We start from the raw sequence: 27,379 nt of genomic DNA on the forward strand, positions 1-27,379 counted from the left end.
AAAAACCCCTCATTTTTTAATAATAAAAAAAAAACTGAAGGGATATATATCCTCTCTGTACTTAGTCTTAAAATCATATTCTAATATGACTTATTACCTTTTTGTTATACTGCATTAAAATATAAAATCTCAATTTCAATTATTAATCAAATAAAGTATTTTTAAGTAAACTAAATTTCCTTTAAAATATATAATTCTAAAAAGCAAGGTCACTATTAGTTCACATCAACACTAAAATAAATACATTATTTAAATAAATAATACAACCTCACAAATAGATCAGCCATCCCTCCCAACACCTCTTTTAAACAAAATTGCCACAGGCTTCATCTGTTACTAATTATATTAAGTAATATTTTTCTTTTGAAAAAGCAACAGTACACACTGGTGTTATAGTAAACTTAATAATAACGTAACCTGGAGAGTTTAAAAAAAAATTAATTTGTATTTCCATTGCAGAAAATGGAATGTAAAATTGCCAGGTAGTCCAACCAGATAGTTAAACGCTAGGCACAGCCTTCTAATCATGTCTTTTAGGTTTATAAAAGCCCAATCAATCCCTAAAGCTAAATTTAGTCACTGTCTCAACATGACATGTCCTCTTAATTATATATCTATAAAATGGAATGTATGATAATTGTTTTATTAAATTTCTACGTAAAGTGTCAGCTTATCAACAATCAGAAAATTTCTTTCAGCCTTTCAGTAATTCTTTTTAGTGTTACTAGCAGCTATTTAAAAATTGCTTATACTTAAACTTGCCAAAAATTAAAAACAAAACAAAACAAAACACACAACATAAAATAAAGATAAAAATTTTTTGTCTTAAAGGCAGAGAGAAAGAATAGGAAACATGACTTGGAGATCTTTGAGCAAATTATTTAACTCCCCAATCTTCTGCTACTTCATCTGCAAAATTAGGAGGTAATTCACTAAATATAAATATGAAGGTAAGGTCCAGTCAAGCTCTAAAAATCCTGATGCTAGACATGCCCTTAAATAAAATGCCCTTCTTCCACAATAAAAGATGACATGAATACCAGCTACAGTAAAAACCTGGCTAATCATTCTTATGCATGGATTATCTTTCCTGAACCTCGTTTTTCCTTCTTAATAAAAAAAATGAGGTTTGATGAGACCATTTGTATTCTGAATCTATGATCTTACCAGAAAATAATTTTAATAATATTCTTGAGGTAATTTTTGATTGAATAAACTTATCAGTAGTGTATTAAATTTTAATCTAATCAATAAAAAGTAGATACATGCTGAATAATAATTTAAATTTTGTGAACCTACTACTATAGGTGAACTTAATCTAAATACATAAATGGAAGACTATACTTCAACTTAGAGCAACATAAAGCAACTATTTACACATTCTAATTCCTCAGGAGTATACACATCCCCATGTCATCATATTCTTCTTAAATATAAGGTTAATAAATTTAAAAAATGTTTTTCATTAATTTCTCTTAAGTAAATTCAATCTTAAAGCATTATCAGGCATACAGTGATCATCAATAATTAATAATGATAAAGATGACATATACTAAACATCTGTTGGTAAAATAAAATTTCTTATATTTCAAGTATCAGAATTGAAGGCACTTATTGAAGCTGATAAATCAATCAGGTTTTCAAAGAGCATACTGTGTCATTTGATAAACATAAGCTACTTCCTAGTTCATTTGTTTTAAAAGAAGAAAAAAATAGGAAGAAATATTGTATATTTAGACTATCTGAGAAGAATCCATTTATACCAATAATACATAGTAACATAATGACTTATATTAGCATATAGTTCTAAAATGGTTTTTAGTGGAGTTCAGACCAATGAGCCAATAATTCCATTTTTAGGACTATATCATCCTATATAATAAAAGCCTAATATGCTAAGTGTCCAGTCCTCCATTCAACCAATCAAAGTGTAATAAGCTAGTGATAAGCTAAGGCCGCTCAACCGTTCACTATGATGTGCAATGACCATCAGAAGGCAGATGCTCTGACTGGTAGGTTAGCTTGCTGCTGGGGTTTGGCTGATCAGGACTGAGCGAGACAGACTGGACATGCCCTGGAGACCTCCTGCAGTCTCTCCCCAGCTGACCAACCTCCTGTGTCCCTCTCCAGCCCAGATCATGCAACAGTGGAGTCCCTCAGCCTAGCCTGCGCCCTCTTGCAATCCAGGACCCCTCGAGAGATGTCAGAGAGCCAGTTTCAGCCTGATCCTGCAGGCCAGGCCAAGGGACCCCACTGGTGCATGAATTCGTGCACAGGGCCTCTAGTAAGAAAATAATCGAAATATGAACAAAGACACATGTAGAAATGTGTCCACTGAAGTGTTATTTATAATAGCTAAAATTATAAACAAATATTAGAATTAAGGTAAGGTTAATATCTGATCTATTTTAAATATAACATTGTTCTAACAAAGACTTTTAAATAACATAGTAAAAGCAAGTAATTTTTATTCTATCTTTATATATTTCTGTATAATGCATATTTTCAGAAGGGGAAATAATATACAATTAAATTGTATGCCTCAAAGACCACTGCTATAATTCAAACAAGAAATGAAGAAGGTATAAGAAAGAGGGCATGAACTGGTACAAACAGCACTTGGAATAGAAGAAGGAATATTAAGGAGAGAATCAATAGCTTATGCCTACCAACTGGAACAGTAAGTGAGAAAAAAGAGACTGGGCTAAACTGAAATTTCACAAACAATTATGAAATGCAGGAGAAAAAAATACTGTAGGGGAAATTTATATAAGGGCAGATAACTCTGAAGCACAACTTAGGTTGAAATTACTTTCTATATATACTGTTTAATATGAAAAATTCATTCTATACAACATTAGAAAAAGATTTTTATATTTTTCTATAAGCTTCAATTATCTGGAGTATTAAATAATCTGAAATGTATTTCCCAATAAAGCTATTTAAAAGTTATTGTTATTATTAAATTTTCATTTAGCATTATCTAAGTAGGGGGATAATGTGTTTACTTTTTATCAAAATATTCTAACTTGAAAATGGCAAATATGGATAGTTTCAATAGAAGTTACCATATCATTTTTATTCTCCATAAAAATGCTGAGTTTCTTCAAGAATGACACAACTAGAATAAGCAGCTCGAAATTGTCCCGATCAAGAGCCTTCACCAGCATGTGCACTATGTTCTTATTCCTCATCTTCAGCTCTGTGCGCGTATCTTCAGCAAGATTCAGTAGCAAATAAAGAGCAACTAGAAAAGTAAAGGAGATGAGATTGGCATACTGAATCAATAATTTAATAAATCATTCCTGCCTAATAAAGTAACAGAGGTAGTTCTTATAAGAATATATAATTTTGAAAATGTTAACTAGTTATTAATTTATTCATTAGAAAACATTTGTTATTATTAAATGCTATGTTATATAAAATAAAACATATATATATATATAAAATGACATTTTTATGATCTATAAAGGACACAAGAACCATAATAAGACAATGATTCATATCCTCTTGGAGCTTAGCACTTAATAGTAATCAAATGGAAATTAAAGGAATATGTTAGCAAATAATAAAATAGGCAGGTGGGGAAAAATAATTTTATAGATATAGAAAACAAGGTAAAACTTCAACAACTAGAGGCTGCTATGTTAAAAAGAGCTATAATCCAAAACACATTATACAACTAAGCTGAATCTTAAGGATTCTAGAACCTTTTTCATTTTTAAACTGATTTTCTGACAGCCACTACAGGAAATAACCTGCATGAAATTCAGTAATATAACTGTTATACCAGACAAAGTTGAGGTCACTGTCTACTAGTTCTAAGTAAAATTTCTTTTAAATATCTGTTGTAAAAGTGACTAGGTTGTCATATTCATATAATTGTTCCTTTTGACAGAATTATGTAACAGATAATGTTTGACATTTTGCCTTGATGGACAGAAAACTTCAGAGTAAAGACTTGAACAATTTCTGCCAGAATTATGTAGGCCATTATGGTCAATATGATCTTTTTGCTCTCCTATGGCCTCGATTTTATTCATTTTTTAGTATTTAATTTCATGTATTCTTATAAACCATCTCTAAACCTTTATGAATAGAAAAAATATATGCATAAGTATGAAATATATTGAAATATATACATATATATTAAATTTATTTAATAAACATTTGGGTTGGAAAGGTAACTCACAATAATTAAGTACCTGCTATATTCCAGGCACTATACTAGTTGATATATAAATAGTAACCCATTTTTTTTCTTAAAGTGGCATCCAAATTGTATTTAGTCCACTTACATGCAATATAATAACTGATATATTTGGGTTTATATCTAAAATTATCATTTGTTTTATTTTTTAATTGATTAGGGTGACATTGGTTAATAAAATTATATAGGTTTCAAGTATACAGTTCTATAATACATCATCTGTATGCTGCATTGTGTGTTTACCACCAAAGTCAAATCTCTTTCCGTCACCATATATTTGACCCTCCTTTACTCTTTTTAAAAAAATATATTTTTATTGATTTCAGAGGAGAAGGAAGAGGGAGAGATAGAAATAGCAACGATGAGAGAGAATCATTGGTGAGCCTCCTGCACGCCCCCCAACTAGGGATCGAGCCTGCAACCTGGGCATGCGCCCTTGACTGGAATTGAACCCGGAACCTTTCAGTCGGCAGGCTGAAAGTTTATTAGGGATTGAAAGACAAGATTCTTATTAATGAAAAGGTTACAAAATGGATTAAACATCATCTCTGTGCAAATAAATAACAAGTATCTACACATTTAAAAACTGAGCGGGTTTTTTGTTGGAAAATAATAGAGTAAAATTTAAAACATTATTACCCATGCTAAAGACACAAGTTTTGTAGCATATTAAAATGTATAAAACTCTCAATTATTCTATTACCTTTACCAATCTGACAAAAAAATGGGACAAACTAAACATAAAGTAAGCATTTTGCTGTATTTCTCAGTGTTTAAGAATTCGTACCTCGTAAGAGCTGTTCCTGTTTTACCACAAGCCCCTGGTATTTTTTAAAGGTTTTTTCATACTCTTTTCTCAAAGTTTGGTTTTCAGGGTCTTCATCAAGTAAACAAGTTAAGGATCTTTCATACTCATTGAAGCAAGGAAGAAACCCTACTGGAAAACACTATGAAGAATAGTGCTATTAAACTGCATGGGCAACATTATCTAGTTATTTTCTCTAATAATTTAACTAAAATAGTATTCTCTGCATAATAATTGTATCATAACAGGTCTTCTTAACCAAGAATTTAAGTATGTACTTGGAGTCCTTGGGTGAACACATTTTGGGGCTTCACCAAATCCTTGAATCCCCAGAAATCATAAGCAAATATTTTATGTATGTACACAGTCTCTTTCAACAGATTAGCAAGTGGGTCCATGTACCAAAATTATTTACTGCCTTAAAAACAAGCCTATCTAATAAAAAAGTAATATGCAAATTGACTATACATCTGCTATATCCACAAGTCATGCCCACCAGCTAATCAGGAATGAGTATGCAAATTAACCCAACTAAGATGGCTGTGGCCACAGAGAGAGCAGGAAGCTTGGGTTTCCTGGGCAATGGAGGAAGCCAAGCTTTCCACCTGCAAGGGTGGGCCCAGGCCTCCACTCAAGGCTACAAAGTTTCCATTACAGAAGATAAATCCCAATAAAAATGGCTGCAGCCACAGAGCTGGCGAGAGCAGGAGGCTTGAGTTGCCCCCAGCAATGGAGGAAGCCAAGCTTTCCAGCTGCCTTGGTGGGCCCAGGCCTCCACTCAAGGCTACAAAGTTGCCATTATAGAAGATAAATAAATCCAGATACCAGGGCCTCTAATTGGGTTGCTGGGTGTGTGTGTGTGTGTGTGTGTGTGGCTGGCCTGCAAACCATCAGGCCCCTCACCCAGGCAGCCCCACATCCTAAGGGAATGCCCACCCTAAGCTGGGACACCATTCAGGGTAAACCAGCCAGCCCCACCCATGCACCAGGCCTCTATCCTCTCTAATAAAAGGATAATATGCAAATTGACCATCATTCCAACACACAAGATGGCTGCCCCCATGTGGTCAAAGATGACTGTCCCCATGTGGACAAAAGATGGCCACCACAAGATGGCCAGCAGGGGAGGGCAGTTGGGAGGGACCAGGCTTGCAAGGGAGGGCAGTTGGGGGCAATCAAGCCTGCAGGGGAGGGCATTAAGGGTGACCAGGCCAGCAGAGGAAGGAAGTTGGGGGCGACAAGACCTACAGGGAAGGGCAGTTGGGGGGGAGGGGTCAGACTCAGGCCTGCAGGGGAAAGCAGTTAGGGGTGACCAGGTTGGCAGGGGAGTAGTTAGGAGGTGATCAGGCTGGCAGGCAGAAGCGGTTAGGGGCAATCAAGAAGGCAGGCAGGCAGGTGAGCAGTTGGGAGCCAACAGTCCTGGGCCATATGATATAATTTTTAAATTTTGTTTACCTCTAACTTTGGTATATTTCTTTTTTGACATCTATTCTAAAGAGGGTGCTAAATAGTTTAAACCTAATACACATCCTTTGACTATTCTGGGCATCATCTGTCTGAAGTGGAATCTAGTAGTCTTATTAACTAAATCATTTTTAAGGCAGTAATAGGTTCATCACCAAATTCATACCCATTCCAATCAAAGTCACAGAGAAAGAACCTCATAGGAAACACTAGTGAGCCAGACTTCTGCTAACCAAAAAAATCTTAGGAGGCATTGATGTAGCTACTTAGAGATTCACCAATTCAGTATCCAGAACACTAATTTATCTCTCTCTGTCTCATCAAGTAATCAAAGTTAGATGACATTAAAAAAGTATATGTCAAACTATACTCATTCTGACAGTTTCAATATTCATCTTAACCTTAAAAACAAAACACTCTTGCATTTTTCATGTACTGAGAACGGGGGGAAAATCCCATTCATACAAAGCTCATAGCAATAGGCAACAACAGCAGGTGAAATGCCACTCTAAAAGGATATCAGCTTTCTTCTTCTTAGAAAGTTCTTCTTGCCAAAGCTCATGTCTTTTTAATTCATGATCAATGATATTCATACACAAAGCTCCAATTTTATAGTGAGTGATAAGTCCATGAAACTGAGAAAAGCTTTAAAGAAGAGATTTTTCAGTATGTGTTTAAAGGAATACATTTTGTGGGTTCAGGAAATTGTTTAGGGTAATGTGGTACAAACAACACAGAAAATAAATTTGAAGTACACATATCAATAAATAAATACAGAGCATACTAGAAAGACTTGAAATTCTGAGATTCCTTTAAATATATTTTAACATATTACTATTACCTGAATTAAAATTATTTTTAAGTTAGAAATTAAACAAAACACATTTATAATTAAAAACCATTTAAACTATTCAGACACCCTCAAAATAAATCTTCAGACTACCATTTACCAAAACTAATACTATAACAATACTGTTATTCAATAAACTAATACCAAAGAATAAACTAGTAAAGTATTAGCAAACATGTCCTGGCCAGTAGCTCAGCTGGAGCATCAATCTAATATGCCAAGATTACAGTTTTGATCCTTGGTCAGTGCCCATACAAAAATCAACCAATAAATGCATAAATAAGTAGAACAACAAATCTCCCTCTCTCTTTCTCTCTCTCTTTCTTCCTCTCCCTTCCTCACTGCCTCCCTCCCTCCTAAAATCAATCAATAAAAAATTTAAAAAATTACTAGCAATCATGTTTTGCATGTTTTCTAGACAATTCATTGATCCAAGTACTTCTTCAGTAAATGTTTGCTATTTTTAGACTAGAGAAAGGCAATTCTTTAGAAATTAGCTAGAGACTTTTTACAATGTCTCAAAAAAACATCTTTCTAAAGAATATATGTGTAAAATAATATCTGTGAATGCATAATAGGTGTGTATGTAAAACAATAACATTCATTGCACTTAGTCTGGGTCAGGCTTTATTCTAAAAGCTACCAAAAGGTGCTACTATTACTATCCACAGCTTACAGATGAGGCACAGAGAAGTTAAGTAATGTAGCCAAGAACACACAGCTAATAAATAGCAGGATTTAAATTCAAATCCAGACAATCTACATCCAGCATCTATTACTCTTAAACTGTGGGTGCATGGGTGAGTACAAACTAAATTAAAACAGAACAACAGAGAGGACAGAGGGTAGAAAACAGAATAAGAGTTCAGAACAGAGCATGGGCATCCCACAGAGTGACTAAGTGAGCCAATGATCTACAATCTAAACCAATGTCATACACAAGGAGAAATACAGATAGATTACTACTTTTATTACCTAGTTTTAATACTTACCTGGAAAAACAGAAAAAGATGTAAATTATGTTTGTGGCTAACTCAACACTTTGCTTCCAGTCTTCTCTCAGGACTCTTGCTAATGCACCAAGGGCAGTTTCTAGATAAAAATGGGACATGCAAATATAATCATTCGTCTTGCCTCTAGTATAAAGGGTGATTGGTTTTAAATGTCTACTTATAAATAAATAACAAAGCTAAGATAGAACTGGGACAACAAAGTAGGATGCTTCTTTCCAACACAGGAAAGGTATTTTAAAAATTGAAACCCAACTTTTACTTAAAAACTCATATCATGTAACTTTAAGTCTATTCCTGTGTACAGAAAAATCAAGTATGATTTAGGTAAGGTAATATAAATATATTTAGGGTTATAAAAATAAAAAGTCCATTTATTTCAAGTTGAATTTCCACTTGCTACAGTAGTATCCTTTTTTTTCTTTTTTAACATGTGATTTAAGGTGTTTGTGAATAACTAAAAAACTAGAACAATTTAAAAAAATAATGAGTTTAGCAGGCTAACACTAGCTACATTAAAGCAAATTAATAATCAAATAAAAGTTATACACAAAATATTAAGTCTAATATTTTAATATCATGTTAAATTGATGCCAACAGACATAAAACAAACATTTTTCATAAAATTAGCTTTAGGGTAGTTTAATAAATATCCATGCTAGATTTTTATCCTGAGAAAGGTGAAATTAATGAATTGATTCATGAGACTTATCACATATTAAGTAAGCATAAAGTAATGAGACTGTTTTCAAATTAGTGTTGGTATATGGCCTACCAATTCTTAATATAAGTTAAATAGAATATCTGTGGTGTATTATATATAACTTATCATTTAACTTTCTTTAGCCCCCAGGATCTATAATACTTCGTGGACTGCATTATCAGTATTTATCATTGTAATGGAAGTGTTCAATTTATTTGAGCTTTCAGGCTATACAGATTATGAAACAATAAGAATTCCCTATAATATTAATCCACTCTGAAAGAATTTTTTAAACAAACTGAAAAATCCTATAATGGTGTTTCATGTTTTTCATATTCACAATGCAGAGCACATACTAGTATAATATATACTGATCTCCAAAATCATTCCAGAATTAAGTAATTAGACAGGCAATGTATATTAAGAGCAAAAGCTCCAAAGAGTCCTACTTAACAAAGAATCTGGACATTTCATCACTGTAATCCAGAGGAAATAGGATATCATAGAATATACTTTGGAAATACTATACCATAATACCATGATTTAGGCAAAGGTTTAGTGACTCACTTTTCAAATTTTATTTTATTTTTCTCTTTTAGTTTAGAACAGAGAAATATCTCAATGAAATTATAGCTACAAGAATTATACATGAGTTGTCAAGAAATAGCCCAAAGAAAATTACAGAGTTTACAGAAGGCAAAATGAAAATTCCATTATAATTTTTTTAGAGAATATACTACAGTGATCTCAAAATAATAAGTAGGAAAATGTACAAAATATACAAGAAAACTACAACTATGGTATCTGTGAAAAACAGCAGCCTAACAGCAGCTGGAGGAGGCAGAACAGTTTGGTGCTTGCTTTCCAAATTCCTCCTCAAAGAACTGCCACTCTAATCCATCTGTATGCTTGCTGAAAAGCTCCAATCCCAGGGTTTTCTTTCCGTGTCCTGACTCAGAGCTTGCTCCATGCAGCCTTACACCCAGGGCATTTGTTGAAAACTACTTGTTAAGACATGGCAGTTATGTGCAGCAGCCTTGCCAGTTGGAGTTAACAAGAGGCTGACCTAGATCTTTAAGAGGAATAACTGGAAAAAGATTCACAGGGTCTTTGAAAAGCTTCAACACATTCCCAGGATTCTATGTGCAGGGAGATGCACATGCCAGAGAAAGACCAGAGAGGAACCTAATCTCTCATCTCTGGAAAACCTTAGGGCAATGTGCAAGCAGGAAATGAAGATAAGTCTCTAAACTACCTGCTATAGTAGTTTAGAAGACAAGCCTCCTTCCTACACACACACACACCCAGCTCCCCCAGCAAAGGCTGGGCCATGTAGTGCCAGGCATTTAAGGAAATCTCTATACAATCATCAGCTATTACTAAACTAACTGAGCAGAAGATTCAGTGGCTGCACAAAAAATACAGACTTTACCGAAATAATCCAGGAAACTCATTAAACAAATGAACAGCAAAAATAACAGGCCCTGGAAGGAATGGGAATCAGATTTTCAGAGTTTCCACAAAATTATTTCAAAACAACAATAAAAAATACAAGCTATGCAAAGAAATAGGACAGGCTATCTCTTAATCAGGAAAAATCAGCAGTCAACAGAAAGTGTCCATGAGGAAGCTCGGATGTTGAATTTATGAGACAAAGATTTAAAATCATCTATTATAAAACATATTCAAAGAATAAAAGAACTGGCCCGGCTGGTGTGGCTCAGTGGTTAAGTGTCGACCTATAAACCCAGAGGTCATGGTTGGATTCCTGGTCAGGGCACATGCCCGGGTTGCGGGCTCCATCTCCAGTTGGGGGTGTGTAGGAGGCAGCCAATGAATGATTCTCTCTCACCACTGATGTTTCTATCACTCTCTCCATCTCCCTTTTTCTCTGAAATCAATAAAAATATATATATATATATTTAAATATATATTTTATTGATTCTTTACAGAGAGGAAGAGAGAGGGATAGAGAGCTAGAAACATCGATGAGAGAGGAACATCGACCAGCTGCCTCTTGCAGACCCCCTACTGGGGATGTGCCCGCAACCAATGTACATGCCCTTGACCAGAATCGAACCTGGGACCCTTAAGTCCGCAGACTGACGCTCTATCCACTGAGCCAAACCAGTACTGGCAAAATATATATATTTTTAAAAAGAATTAAAAGAACCAAAAGAATTAAAGAAAAGATGAGAAGGTAGGAGAATGATGTTTCACCAAACAAAAAATATCATAAAGAGATACACATTATTTAAAAATGAACCAAGTAGAAATTCTGCAATTGCAAATTATAATATCTGAAATGAAAAATTCACTAGTAATCTCTATACAATAATAACAGCAAATATGAGCTAGAAAAAAAAAGAAAAAATGAACAAATGTAAAGGCAGGTTAATTAAGATTATCTAGTTTCAGGAATAGAAAGAAAAAAATAAAAATAAACAGAGCCTCAAAGACCTGGGGAACATCAACAAGCATACTAACACATAAACAAAATGGGAGTTTCAAGAGGAGAGAAGACAAAAGAGTAAAATGAATATTTAACAAAATGGCTAACAAATTCCCAAGTTTGCTGAAAAACATTAATCTGCTCATCCAAGAAGATCCACAAATTCCAAGTAAGATAAATTCAAAGATATCAACACTTAAACACATCGTACTCAAACTGGCAATAGCCAAAGACAAAGAAAATGTTGAAAGCAGCAAGAGAAAAACAATTCAACACGTACACAGGATCCTCAATAAAATTAACAGCAGATTTCACATCAGAAACCATGGAGACATGAAAGTAGTGGCATGACATATTTAAAGTACTAAAAGAAAGACAACCAGCCAACAATTTTCTATCCAGCAAAACTATCCTTCAAACACCAAAGAAAACAAAAACTTAAGAGAGTAGAACTCCCCTATGACAAATACTAAAGGGAGTCCTTCAGGCTGACATGTATACAAATGTCAAAGCTTCATATTGCTCCTAATTGAAAAAACAAAAAAGCGTTCCAGCCTGGCTGGTGTGGATCCATAGCTGAGTGTCGATCTAGGAACAGGCGGTCAGTCACAGTTCAATTCCCCGTCATGGCACATGCTTGGGTTGTGGCCTTGATGCGGGGTAGGAAGTGTGTAGGTGACAGCTGATCAATGATTCTCTCTCATCATTGATGTTTTCTCTTTCTTTCCCTCTCCCTTCTTCTTTGAAATCAATAAAAAATATTTTGTAAAAAAGTGTTCCAAATTAGAAGATACAGTACCAATAATGCTTGATTTCCCTTATTTAAATTAAATGATTAATGAATTCTCCAGAGAATATTTAGAAGTTATGCTCTCATGTTAAAAGTTTGAAGAAGGTAAAAGCTGGAAAAAGTATATTTTTAAGTTCAGCATAAATAATTTTAACTTAATTCTCTAATATAATAATCTAAAAATCATATTTTACAATAATTTTTCCAATTTTAATATTTATAACTATAAGTTACCATTTAATAGTAGTTCTTCCAAGTTATCAGGATTTCGAGCAAGTTGCAGGATCAAAGCAGAACCCCGAACCTTGTCAGGTATATCTTCATACAATAACTCAATGTATTCATCCATATCATTAATGTTAGCAACTTCATCAATCTGAAACAAAGGAAGAAGAAAGAATTCAAAAAAAAAAAAAAAAAATGATGCTTAACAGAGCCACTGTCAAAGGAATGATATTTTGTGATTAATATATTCCCTTTTATAATAATAGCTAAGTTTTCAAAGAACTCACAGAAGGGAATATTAGACCTTTGGGTCCTAGGACTTCAATACAAAAGTAATTATAAACAATATGATAAAATGGGAAGTATACAGGCTCTAAACTTGGTCTAACAATTATAAAATATTTTAAATATAATATAAAGTAATTTGTATCACTATAATAAATATTTCAAAACATATTGCAATGAAAATATTTAAAACACTTCACAACTTATTTTCCTATAAAAATAAATTGTCTAAAAATCATACCCAATAATTTTTTCCTTTGTCAATTAAATACTGACTTTCTACCTTTTTCAGGCACTTTTAAGTTCAATCACTTTTAAAAAATTATACATAGGTTTAATGTTGATTGTATGAATTCTGATGGTAAAAGGCAACACCTTATAATCATATTTCTTATAATCAGATCAGAATGTAGTCTTACCTCCATTCCTTCAAAAGGAGGTGGATCTTTAGGTTTGCTTGTTTTTTCTTTTTTTTCTGTAATAAAAAAAAAGTTTGTTTTTTTTTTTTTAAGGGGAAAAACTAGGTTTTTGGCATTTATGAGTAATTTTTATTTTCAGCAGCTGATTAGCTAAACTTAATTTTGCTTTTAAATAAGTTCACAGGCATTCAATTCATTCAATAAATACCTATTGATTATACGATGTGAGTTAGTAACACTATTTAGGGCTAACTAATAAAAGTATACATTAGGCACAAAGCAGTTTATTTCCTGTTCATAGAGAGATAAGACAAACTTGAAAAGGTGTAAACAAATTTTCTATTTCATTTATTTTACTTAGTATAATCAAAACTTAAGCCTTTATAAGTCATTCCAAGGGCATCATATTTTGGTATTTACCCATGATGAAAGATAAGTAAACGTAATACTATGAAATGAAATAACTAACCATTCAATAATCTGAGATGGTTTTGTATTATAAATGTCTGTATTTTTATTTTGTTTCATTTTTGGTTTAGATTACTTGAAATTGCCTTCTATAAATAATCTGTCACTTAGCTCTAATATTTTAATGGCTTAGTTCTTGTTGAGGGAACTGAAAATAGAAGCATGATAACAACAAAGACATTGAGGAATGAAACTTTCCTAAGAAAGTTTCATAAAATATAACATTAAGATAGTCTAATGCATATGACATATATTTAACATTTAAATACTTAAGTCACCCATTTAAATAACAAATTAAATGTCAATGATAAATTTAGAAAACATAAATCTAGTTGGAATAGAGAAAATAGATTTTCTGCCCCCAATTCTCTACTATTGTTATTCTAGAATTACATAGAATTATATAGCCATTATATAGAATTATTTTTTGGTAAAGACCGCTGACATTTAAAAAGATATCTGGTTTTTATTCCTTATTTCAGCATATGTGTGCGTGCATACACACACACACACACACACACACACACACACACATACACACACACACACACACTATGAAATGGAAACATCATTTTGTGTAGAAACATCCTATATAATAAAACTCTAATACAGTAGGTCCTCGGGTTACATTGGAGATTCATTCCTAGGGCGCGATGTAACATGATTTTCGCTGTAAGTTGGAACCCACCTATATAAGCACCTATGTCACTCACATGGAGCACATACACAGCAGTAATGAAGTGAAACAGTAAAAAAAATTTTAAATAAAGATAACAATTCCTGACCTTTACTTGTGGAAAATAAATAATAAAAAACATAAAGCACATATGTATATATGTTGAAATCACTAAGCTTTTTTTTTTAAATATAAATAAATGGGAGGGTGACATAACCACAAAACGAAGTATAGTATGTTGAGTTTGACATAAGGGAGGACTGCCTATATGCAAATCAACCGAACAGCGGAAGGACCAGTCGCTATGATGCACACTGACCACCAGGGGGCAAGCACTCAATACAAGAACTGTCCCCTGGTGGTCAGTGTGCTCCCACAAAGGGAGCACAGCTCAGCTGGTGAGCACAGCAGCAGTGGCAGGCAGGCAGTAAGGAGTGAGGGGTCCCAGACTGAGAGAGGGTGCAGGCTGGGTTGAGGGGAAACCCCCCCCCCCCCCCCCCCCCCGCAACCGCACAGCGAACAAATGCCGTGCACCAGGCCTCCAGTTTAATATAAAGCTCAACATGTATAAAATGAATATGTTTGTCTATTCTTTTGTTTACTTATTCACAGCACTGGCAAAAATAAAACACAAAACAAAAAAACACACACCCACATTTATGTAAAGCTCAAACTACAGTCAGACAAGTCCGGATTTGCATTAAAAAGTCAGAAGTCTCTACTTACCCTTTCCTGACAAAGAATCACGGCGATTCTGGAGATAGTACAACAGCTGCTCTACTTCATTTAGTTTTGAGGGATGAATGAGCTTACATTCTTCAACTACCTTCCGTGCCAGGGAAGTTATATCTGTGTTGGCATTGAGACTCTTAAGACGAATGCTGCAAGCATAACAGAATTTTCCAGTTCAGGTATTATTAAAGTGGTAACTTAAATAATATTTCATTAAATAAATAACTTATGAAACATTTAAATGTACCTTACATAGACTCTATTTATATAAGAGTTGGATATAATTAGGCTTAGAGCAATGCAAAACAATGATTTTCTTTGGCTGGATAAATAAGATAACAAAAGGAACATAGAACCTTGTTCAGCCTCTCCAGGCAGAACAGCACATTGGAAGACCTAATTTTAAAACAACCTTCTGATGTAAAACATATAAAGTCTTTATTCATTGGATGTGAGAATCCATATTGCCAAGAGTGAATCACTTCCTGACCACAGTTATGAAATCATTTATGTTTTCCAGTTAGGAACAAGACATAATACTGCTTATTTCGGGTTCAGTTGTCCTCATGGAAATCTTATAGTAGAAGGAAGAAGAAAAAAAGCAGGATGCATTTTAAGACCTATATGAGGAATTCTGAGGAACATTTTATACTTGTTAGTATATTAATAAAAATAAATAAACCAGCTTCTCTCTCCTTTTTAAATTAGTCCAGGAGATTCATTGGAAGATAAATAAAAAAGATTGTTCAGAGTCTGGAAACAATTGCCCGTTTACATGAATTTATGGCACCAAGGAGAACCATGAAAACATAAAATTAGGTACAGGGTGAAGACTCAAGCAGATATGTTCATGCAAGGCTCAGATTAAAAAAGAGAAACATAAGAAAGTAGCCATTATATAGAATTATTTTTTTGATAAAGACTGTGGACATTTAAAAAGATGTTAGAAGGCAGCAGGGACAGAAATCTCAGAAAAAGGTTCTGTAACTAAGCATCTGTGCAATCATCATTCAGGTGAAGATGATCTCCTCAGAAATAAGTCCAGTAGAGTGATTTAGAAATTACTCACAGCTATTTGGTCATCCCTAAGTCTGGTCCTCTTGGGATTCTACAAACTACTTAACAGCTTTTTAATAAATTCCTTTCATATTTAAATTTGCTACAGTGGTTTCTAATGTTTGCAAAAAGAACCCTAGCCAGTATTCTGTTCCTCTATTTAAAAATTTTGGGTTAAAAAAATAGTCCTCTTTTAAATTCTTGATTATATTTTTTGTATAATTTTACTGCACATCAGAAGACAGAGATAGAAAAGAGAGTCCATTCAGAGAAAAACTCTCAAAATACCTCTCCATGTTTAATTGTATCAAGGAACTTCGAAATCTTAATGGTTTCTAGAAATCCAATTAAGATGAGGCACAATAGAAACTCTTATAAACATATATTTTTAAAAATTTCTTACTAGTTGTTTTTTAGAGCAGTTTCAGGTTGATAGGAAAATTGTGCATCAAGTACAGAGTTCCCATATATACACCCACTACCACCCCAATAGTTTTTTTGTCTTGTTATTATCACCTTTGTTACAACTGATGAACTGATATTGATACATTATCAATTTAGGTCTATAGTTTACATTAGGATTTACTGTGTTGTATAGTTCTATGGGCTTTGAGAAATGCATCATGTGTCCACCATTATAGTATCATAAAGCATAATTTGACAAAACCGGTTTGGCTCAGTGATAGAGCGTCGGCCTGCGGACTGAAGGGTCCCAGGTTTGATTCCGGTCAAGGGCATGTACCTTGGTTGCGGGCATATCTCCAGTGGGGGGTGTGCAAGAGGCAGCTGATCGATGATTCTCTCTCATCGATGTTTCTAGCTCTCTATCTCTCTCCCTTCCTTTCTGTACAAAATCAATAAAATATATATTTTTTAAAAAAAGCATAATTTTATTGCCCTAAACATGCTTCATGCTCCATCTATTCTCTCCTCCCCATCCCCTGAAACCTGAACAAACTAAATTTTTTTACTTTAGAAAATTCCTTTTCTAGAATGTTACGTAGTTGGAATCATACAGAATGTAGCTTTTCCAGCCTGACTTCTTTTACTTAGTAATATGCATTTAAGTCCTTCCATGTCTTTTCATAACTTGATAGTTGGTTTCTTTTTAGTGCTGAATAATACTTGATTGTATGGACACACCACTGTTTGCTTACCTGTTTGTCAACTGAAAAACATGTTGGTTGCCTTCAATTGTTGACAATTATAAATAAAACTGTTTTACACATTCATGTGCAGGTTTTTGTGGACATAAATTTCTAACTCATGTGGGTTAATATCTAGGAGCGAAACTGCTGGATCATATGGTAAGTTTATATTTAGCTTTAGAAGAAACTGCCAAGCTGCCTTTCAAAGTACCACTTTATACTTCTACCAGCAATGAATGAGTACCTATTGCTTTACAACCTTACCAGCATTTGGTTCTGTCAGTGTTTTGGATTTTACCCATTCTAATAAGTGTAAAGCAGATTTTTCTATTTCTTTTTAATCTATTTTTTACCAACACATATATTAGCAATCTGATTCATCTTCTTTTCATTACAATAGATTTTCTTCTTTTAGTGTATAGGTCTCTCCAAAATCCTTTCCTTATTACAAAAGACAAAGAAAAAAATAGATAGGGCTAGAATTTTTAGAAAATGTTACCTGTATGTATACTGATTATTCCTATAATAAAAAAACTAGAATCTTTAGAGGCAGCCATATCTATTAAGAACACCAAAAATTCACAAGAAAAATACCCATATTATTTTTGGACTATAATCATCAGTTTCTCATAAAGAAATTTTCAGACACTGGGACTCTATTGAAGATGGGCTTATATACTCCTTTGCCAAATAAAAAAGATTGAAATACAAGTCTTCTTGACCTGGGACATAGCACTGACTACCCAAATTTAACAACATTTTCACTTCAAACCTATCTCCATCTTTATTAGTGTCCCCTCCACACCAGCTGCTGCCATTGATAAAAACTCTTGAGTTATCAACAGACCACATTCTGCTTTCGGTCCCTGGACAAACTAAATTTTGATTCCTCTCCAAATCGTGTACACCAGGGTGGAGTATTCCAAAATTGAGGTCCTCGGGTTTTCCCCTTAAGGATGTTTAAATCCACTTACTCCAGCAACAGTAGGTAGTATTCTTTCCAGCTGGCTGACTCCCTAGTGAATGCATCCCTTGTCTAGAAAGACTTCGGATTTTCAAACACAAACAACATTCTCATTTAATTATAGTTGAGTAAGGTTACTGACTGCATTCTCAAAAACTAAAATCTAAATTTCTCTCATGAAATGTGGATGTAGGAGGTTCTAAAGGCAAACACTCTGCTCTGTTGGCTTGTCTTCGGCAAATTGATAAGATCTCAAAGAGATTTTTCACGCTTTCAGAATGTACAAAACCCAGGAAGCAATCACAGGCACACAAATGGAAGAAAACAGAAAAATGTGTGAGCATGTCAGTTAGGATTTATAGTGCATGTGTGTATGCAAGTGTGTATCTTTTCAATCTAGCAGATTATCCAAAGACTCAATTATTTTTAATGAATTCAGTGTGCAATTTAGTCTGCTTCTAACCCAAGAAGAAGACAAATTAGGAATATTAATAGAGTAGGTAGCTACTCTTTTGGGCTGTTATACACCAAAGTTTCCCAATTTCAGCACTATCAAAGTTTGGGGCCAAATACTTCTTTGTTTATAGGTGGCTATCTTGTGCATTGTAGGATCCTTAGCAGCATTCTGGCCTCTAGCCATTGAATTCCCTTAGCACCCCTCTAGTTATGACAACCCAAATGTCTTTAGATATTGCCAAATGTCACCTCGGGAAGGGGGTGGGGTGGGGTGGATCAGAACCAGTTGAGAACCATTGCTATAGAGAAAAAATGCAGTGCTTTTCAGTGTTATAAATACTATCACATGCACTCCTAGCAGTCTGAATATACTTAATACCACCAAAACACACTAAAATTCTTTTTAACTACTTCCCAAACCAAATTTTTGATGGAGGGAAGAAGACTAGGAGAGAGAACTAGGTAATCTCAGACCTTCTTTACTTCCACAAAACTATGGAAGGGATTCAAGATCATTACCAGCACAACTGCAGACAGACGAAAGAGGCCAGTTCCCCAAAGGTCCTCAAAGAATTACAGATGCAGAAAGGAAAGGGTTTAGGATATTGGAAGATTTAAGGCTCAGTACACTGAGTCAGAAAATGCTTGTCTTATTAGGATCTTCCAGAGCAGTGGTTCTCAACCTTTCCAATGCCACGACCCTTTAATACAGTTCCGCATGTTGTGGTGACCCTCAACCATAAAATTATTTTTGTTGCTACTTCATAACTGTAATTTTGCTACTGATAATGAATCATAATGTAAATATCTGTGTTTTCCGAGGGTCTTAGGTTCTACAGTAGCAGTTCTCAACCTGTGGGTCGCAACAGGTTGAGAACCGCTAGCAGGGTCACCTAAGATGTTTACGATACGATTCATAAAAGTAGCCAAATTACAGTTATGAAGTAGGAACAAAAATAATTTTTTGGTTTGGGGTCACCACAACACGAGGAACTGTATTATAGGGTCACGGCATTAGAAAGGCTGAGAACCACTGTTCTAGAGGGCTAGATTTTTAAGGGATGAATTCAAGGGGCATGCCCCAATTGGAAGTTTTGGAAATCACCCTACTTTCTGCAATTCCAGGGAAGAAGGAAGAACACAGGATCTCTCAAAAATACAAATTTCCTAAATTAAGCTAAAACGTCCCACATAAATATTTCTTAAAATTGATTTCACAAGTTGTAGATTATACTCTATTATATGCATTTACTAAATGGAATAAATCAGAATAAGTATTTTTTAATAGATTCCCATTATGTACATAGACATGATTTTCTCTTAATGTGTCTGCATCTATAGTTTAATGTTGTCTCTGCTTCACTAAACTGAAGTATGGAAGAACCATTTACCATCTATGCAGATTTAAATAATATCAGATTTCTACAAAGTCTGTATAAGGTTCACTACTTTCAGAATGTACGCAAAGAAAGAAAACTTACATTTTTTGGCATTCTTTTCGTTCCCCCAACATGGGATCCCCCATTTCTCCGAGAATGGTAGCTTCCACTTCATACTGAACAATGAGTGCTTTTTCTGATGGATGTACATCAATATTTCCTCCTTTAACTTTCCTGCAATGTAAAATAAAAATAGGCATAGATAGATTAAAAACTCATGAAACGGCCATGGTTCTTTTCTAGGTTCTAGTTCCAAAAACAAGTGAGCTTGGTTAACATGCATTTAAATTCGATTTACATTTAAAATGGCAACATTCCCAAAGTGATCTACAGATTCAATATAGCCACTATCAAATTCTCAAAGCTTTTTTTTTTTTTTTTTTTTTACAGAAGTGGAAGAGAGATAATAAAATTCATGTGGAAACACAAGAGGCACTGAGTAGCCAAAACAACCTTGTAAAAGAACAACAAAGTTGGAAGACGCACATTTTATGAATTCAAAATGTACAACACTACAAAGGCTACAGTAACCAAAACAGTGAAGTACTAGCAGAAAGATAGACACATAGATCAGTGGAATAGAACTGAGCCCAGAAATAAATTCCTATATATGTAGTCGATTGATTTCAATAAAGGTCACAAGACCTTTCATTGGGGGAAAGAATAATCTCTTTAACAAATGTGCCAAGACACTGGGCATATAAATAATGAAATTAAACCCTTGCTGCAAACCGCATAATTAACTCAAAATGGATCACATACTGGTAAATTTAAAATCCAAACCTAAAATACTCTTAGAAGAAAACATAGGGGCAAAACTTCATGACCTTGGATTTGGGAATGGTTTTTTAAATAATGACAGTATCAAAATAATCAAAAGCAACCAAAATCCTAAAGACCCCCCTTCCTCAAAAAACCAACTATATCCTATTAGATTCAGTAAATAAATTCAGTAAAATTTCAGGATACAGAATCAATATTCAGAAATATATTGTATTTCTATATACCAATAATGACCTATCAGAAGGAGAAATTAAGAAAACAATCCTATTTACAATTGCATCAAAAAGCATAAAATACCTAGGAATAAATTTAATCACAGAGGTAAAAAACTTATACTTTGAAAATTATAAGACACTGAAGAAAAGAACTGAAGAAGACACAAATAAATGGAAGGCTATACCTTGCTCATTTATTAGAATCAAAACACTATAGTACTGGCATAAAAACAGACATATAGATATATGGAAAAGAATACAGAGCCCAGAGAATAGAAAATTCTCATTTATATGGTCAATTTACCTATGACAAAGGAGGCAAGAACATACAATGGGGTAAAGACAGTCTCTTCAATAAGTGATGTTGGAAAAATTGGACAAATACATGATAAAAATGAAATTGGACCACTTTCTTAAACCTTATATAAAAATAAACTCAGAATGGGTTGAAGACATAAATGTAACACCCAATATCATAAAACTCCTAGAAGAAAACATGGGCAGTAAACTCTTCAACATCGCTTTTAGCATTATTTTTTTGGAAGGTGGGAGAAGGTGAGTGTGAAAGGCCAATCAAAGAACTTGTATGATATATCAATAACTCATGGACACAGACAATAGGGTGGTGAAGGCTTGGGGTGGAGCTCAGAGGCAGGCTAGAAGAGGTCAATGGGGGGAAAAGGGGGACATATCTAACACTTTGAAAACTAAAGATTTTTAAAAAAATTTAAAAAAATTGGAAGGATAAAATGATTTTGAAATACTATTTTCTTTTTCGAATGTTATGGGTTGAATTGAATAAATCTCTTATCTTTGAACTCCTTTTCTACACCCTATTAAGGCTGTTTTTGCATTCTATAAAAAAGAGGACAACCTACCAAATGGGAGAAGACATTCACAAATGATACACTGACAAGGGGTTAATATCCAAAATATATAAGGAAATGAAACAACTGAACACCAAAAAACAAACAATCCAATTTAAAAAATGGGTAGAGGACTGGAATAGACATTTTCTCCAAAGAGGACATACAGATGGCCAACAGACATGAAAAGATGCTAAACATCACTAATCATCGGGGAAATTCAAATCAAAACTACAATGAGATATCACCTTACACCTGTCAGAGTGCTATCAACAAATAACAAGTGCTGACAAGGATAAGGAGAAAAGGAAACCCTCATACACTGTTGGCGGGATTGTAAGTAAGTGCAGCTACTATGGAAAACAGTATGGCAATTCCTCAAAAACTTAAAAACATAACTGCTATATTACCCAGCAATTCCACTTCTGGGTACTAGATGTACTGGTTAATAATTCGGATTTTTTTAATAGATGGAGTTACAAATATGTTGATATATATGCGATTTGACATATATGCTATTTTGTTGTACTGCTCCTTCGGATGACCACTTGTTCCGATCGATGGCACATGATTTTCTGAACAGCACTTCAAAACATATGAAGAAGTGAAAAATTGGGTCTCTGAATGGTCTGAATCAAAACAAGAAAAGTTCTATTGGGAGGGTATCTACAAATTACCTGAAAGATGGGGGAAATGTGTAGCTAGAGATGGACATTATTTTGAATAAAGCACTTTTGATGTTTCTCTTGAAATTATCATGTTTTCTTTGATTACAAAATCAATAATACCGGTTAAAAATTTGGATTAACTATTAACTGGTTAATAATACTGATTAACTATTAACCAGTTAATAATATGGATATTGTAATCCACACCTTCCTGATCCCATCAAATACAGAGCATTGTCTTCTTTCTGAAGCAATTTGGCCTTGCAGTTGATATTGATGGTTGCCCTGGATCAACCCATGATTTTGTGCATTTGGGATTCTCAAAATAAATCCACTTTTCATCGCCAGTCACGATTCGATACAAAAAAGACTTTTGTGCAGTTGAAGTAACATTTTACTGATGACTTCTAGGTTTTCCATCTGTCTTTTGTTCAATTGATGTAGCACCCATTTTCCTTCCTTTAACATCTTTCCCATTGCTTGTGAATGATCAGAAATGGTTTGCTGAGCAAGTCTGACATGCATCTTCATCCAATAATGCTTGTAATTGTTGGTCTTTAAACTTTTTTGGTTGACCTGAATGTTCTTGTCTTTCATACTGAAATCATCACTTTTAAAACATTTAAACCAGGGTTCACAAGTATCTTGAGATGGAGCATGTTCACCATAATCTTCCCTGAAGTATACACTAACTTTCAGCAGCACTTTTCTTCAAAATAATGAATTAAAACTTCCCACAAATGTTCTTTTTTTGCCACGAAATTCGACATTTTTAAGCATAAAGATACCTATGATGTTAACATCTTCAGCAAATTTGTCACATGAAGTTTTGAAGCTTGTTGTCAATACAATAAAATCACATGCATATCAAATTGCATATATATCAACATATGTGTAACTCCACCTATTGAAAAAATCCGCATTATTAACAAATATACCTAGTATTTATCTGAAGGAAACAAGAACTCTAAATATATGCACCCCTATGTTCACTGCAGCATTGTGTATAATATCCAAGATATGGAAGCAACCTAGGTTTCCATCAATAGATGAATGGATAACGAAGATGTGGAACATTTATACAAAGAAATGTTATTCAGCAATAAAAACCTAAAAATACTAAATAAATAAATAAAACAGAAACAGACCCATAGATATAGAGAATGAATTGATGGATTGACAAAGGGGAGGGAGAGACTAGAATTTAAAAATCAATGATCATGTAAAGCTTTTTACAAAAGCAAAAGCAACTAAAGAAAATATGAATTTAAAACTTTTGCATGTGAATAGACACTATGAAGAAAGTGAAAACACAATCTACAGAGTGGGATAAAATATTTGCAAATCATTGATATGATAGGGATCCAATTTTTAGAAAATATAAAGATTTTTTTCTCCAAAGAAGGCAGAGAATGGCCAAGAAGTATATGAAAAGAAGTTCAGTGTCATTAATAACTAGGGAAATATAAATCAAAACTACAATAAGATATCACTTCAGCCGAAAACCGGTTTGGCTCAGTGGATAGAGCGTTGGCCTGTGGACTGAAAGGTCCCAGGTTCGATTCTGGTCAAGGGCATGTACCTTGGTTGCAGGCGCATCCCCAGTAGGGGGTGTACAGGAGGCAGCTGATTGATGTTTCTCTCTTATCGATGTTTCTAACTCTATCCCTCTCTCTTCCTCTCTGTAAAAAGTCAATAAAATATATTTTAAAAAAAAGATATCACTTCACATCCATCAGAATAGCCACAATTTTAAAAAATAAGTAAGAGCTAGCAAGGCTGTGAAGAATTGAAACCTGCGTACATTGCTGGTGGGAAAGGAAAATGGTGCAGCCACTGTGGAAAACAGTTCAGTAGTTCCTCAAGAAGTTAAATATATAATTAGCATATGATCCAGCAACAACTGAAAATATAACAAAAGAGTGAAAACAGATGTTTAAACAAAAACTAGTACTGAAATGTTCAAAGTAGCTTTATTCATAATAGCCAATAAATAGAAACAGCCTAAATGTCCATCAACAGATGAATGGATAAACAAAATATGCTGTATTTTTAAAATAGATTATTCAGCTATTAAAAAGGAATGAAGTACTGTACTGATGAATGCAAAACATGGATAAATGTTGAATATTTATACTGTGTGAAAAAATTTACACAGGGCACATATATATCATAAACTTATATCACTTCTCATAAATACAATAAAATAATTACTTCTGGTAATATACAGTTTAAAGTGTGTATTCTTTGCTACATTATAAGCACCATAAAAACAGGAAAAGTATGTCTCATTCATCTAATACTTTAAAATACACATATATATTGTTTTCAGAGAGGAAAGGAGAGGGAGAGAGAAACATCAATGATGAGAATCATTGACCAGCTGCCTTCTGTATACCCTCGACTGGGGATGGAGCCCACAAACGGAGCATGTGCCCTGACCAGGAATTATAAGTATGTTTAAGAAAAACTACCTTCTGGCACAACTGTATTACATGAAAATAAGCTAATGCTATAACTGAGGCTCTTTGCTCTAGAATAATCTTATATTTAAAGTTGAAAGAATTTATTTTCTTCTGTCACAAAAATTTCAACCAAAAAGATTGAAAAGATCGACGTAAGCCATGAGGAAATAAAATACTTGTTATGACTACATATCCTTTTTTTAAAATGAGGAGGGCAGGTAATAGATGTCTCAGTCCTACAAAGACAGTACAGTTAGTTGATTGATTGGTTGACTATAAAACTGAATCCCCTTTAAGACTATCTCTTTCTGTAATGATAAGGGCCCTGCCAAGCCAGGGTAAATATATTCAGTAAAACTTTATTATAACTTATAATACCACCACCTTACACGCATGCTTTATCTCTTAAAAGTATGTTCACATTTGGTCCTCTCATAAGGTAATATTTTCCCTGCTTTCCATTTTTACATAAGGAAACTGTGTCCAAAAGAATACACGTGACAGGGACTTTAAAAATGGAGCGTCCCAATTAAGGTTTTTTTCTATTGGATCACTAGTAACTCTTGGTCCACTGAGAAGTATCCTTTTCATCAGGGATCAAACCATTAACAGGAGTCAAACCATTAACCCCACAGATTTACAGTTTTCTTTAAAGAGTCACTGACACTACAAATATTTTAAAATTAAAATAATTATGGCCTGTTCCATGTCACACTCCTGGACAAACCTCTTGATAATTACGATCCCATAAAAATGATACTGTACACATGGCAGTCAAATGGATGAAATGGATGAGGAAAGCAGAAACAGACTGGAAAGCAACATCTCAGTTCGGCCTCCCATACGTGAAAAGCCATCACTTCTTTCCACTTGATCATTTCAGAACCCGAGGGCAGTGAATGAACCCCAGTCTGGAGACGGAGAGCATAAGCGCCAGAAGACTTCATTCCCAGGCAAACACAGGATTTGTCTATTAGGGGAGATGCTGAACTGGAGTGGGAAAGGAAGCCCGGTTTCTCGCCCTTAGCCCCTCCCCCAGAAATAGGAGCCGCTGCCGGGAGCTACCGCGAGCTCCTCCAGGCCCCTCCGAGTCAGGTGGGTAAAGAACCTCTTTACCCAATGCACCTTCCCCTTCCCTTTCCGCGATTCCTCCCGCGCCCACCTCTCTTCTAAGCTTCTAGCTTGGCCCACTGACACCTCAAGGCCAACCCCCAGAACCTCTAAGAATAGCTTCAGGGTCCCCGGCCGGCCGGGAGGGCGGGACTATGCCTTGGGGAGTCACCTTTTGAGGTATCTGGCGTCCTCCCCCTGCATGGCTGGCGGCGGCGGCGGCGTGGGGGGTATGGGGGTGCCTGAGAGAGGCCTGCAGAGCTATTTCCGGAAACGGTGGCCAAAGCCCCCGGGCCCCCAAAGGCGATGACAGTGCTGAGGCCTGCAAGACCGAGCCCGGGCAGCGATGTGGTTACCAAGGTGAGGCCGCTGGCTCCTCCCACAGTTCCCAGGCCCCAAAACACTGCCGCCGCCCAGACCGGCTTGTAGACGCCCCGGTCAGCTCCGCCTCAAGGCGCCTGCGCCCCGCGCCGCAGCGCCACTATGCGCAGGCGCAGTGACAGTAGCTGGGCCCTGGGACTAATCTGACGCACCCTGGAGCAGGGCGTGAAGGTTTTTGCAGCGGATTTGGGCGTCAGTAGTTGAGGTGTGGCGTCCCGGTCACCGCCCCCTTGAAGATGGGAATTCAAAAGAACCATCCCAGTTATTCAAATTAGAATTGCAGGTCCTCAGCTTGAAAAAGAGGGAAAGGGAATACACCAACCTTTTCTTTAGAGAATGCTATAGAGCAGTCAGCCCTAGGTTAATAACCTGTCAAGTGAGGTTTGTACTTTGAGGGGACATTGTGGAAAAGGGATGGCACTGATCGCACTGAGAAGCTCTAATTAGTGCAAATAGTCTGACACTTGTGCAAAATGAATACAACTTTGATTCAGAGTCAAATCTTTACATTTCACTTTGGTATCTTAGATCTAGAATGACCCCCTCCTTCCAAACCTCCACACAAAAACTCCACCTCTTCCAGTAACTATCCCTAAATCGAGGTACTTTCAGAATTGTTTCCTTTTAGGCAGGCAACTTATGGCAGTGCATGACAACGGGAAGAAGGCATGTCCTTGAACCTTAGCAAGTAAACGTAGCTTTTACATCTAATCCTATGGGCTCAGCTGTCACATCTATG

At 35.0% G+C, this 27,379-nt stretch overlaps 1 protein-coding gene across 3 annotated transcripts in view; it reads right to left on the reverse strand.

The window, feature by feature from the left end:
- The window catches only part of KIFAP3 (kinesin associated protein 3), a 110,085-nt gene extending 83,356 nt beyond the window's left edge, over nucleotides 1-26,729 (reverse strand). For 2 of the 3 annotated variants that reach the window (XM_084865980.1, XM_084865981.1), the window contains exons 1-9: nucleotides 26,432-26,710; nucleotides 20,195-20,326; nucleotides 15,084-15,238; nucleotides 13,214-13,269; nucleotides 12,519-12,660; nucleotides 8,322-8,421; nucleotides 7,000-7,124; nucleotides 4,998-5,096; nucleotides 3,069-3,247 (exon numbers count right to left, since the gene is read on the reverse strand). In XM_084865980.1, the coding sequence (XP_084722106.1) occupies nucleotides 3,069-3,247; nucleotides 4,998-5,096; nucleotides 7,000-7,124; nucleotides 8,322-8,421; nucleotides 12,519-12,660; nucleotides 13,214-13,269; nucleotides 15,084-15,238; nucleotides 20,195-20,326; nucleotides 26,432-26,463 (1,020 nt within the window). In that variant the 5' untranslated portion in view covers nucleotides 26,464-26,710. Of the gene's footprint in view, nucleotides 1-3,068; nucleotides 3,248-4,997; nucleotides 5,097-6,999; nucleotides 7,125-8,321; nucleotides 8,422-12,518; nucleotides 12,661-13,213; nucleotides 13,270-15,083; nucleotides 15,239-20,194; nucleotides 20,327-26,431 lie in introns of all 3 variants that reach the window. The other variant, XM_084865982.1, reaches the window with a different exon arrangement.
- Between the last annotated feature and the right edge of the window lie 650 nt (nucleotides 26,730-27,379).

The sequence above is a fragment of the Pipistrellus hanaki genome (assembly GCF_964339955.1).
Source record: "Pipistrellus hanaki genome assembly, chromosome: 18".
In the NCBI taxonomy this organism is placed as follows: Eukaryota; Metazoa; Chordata; class Mammalia; order Chiroptera; family Vespertilionidae; genus Pipistrellus; species Pipistrellus hanaki.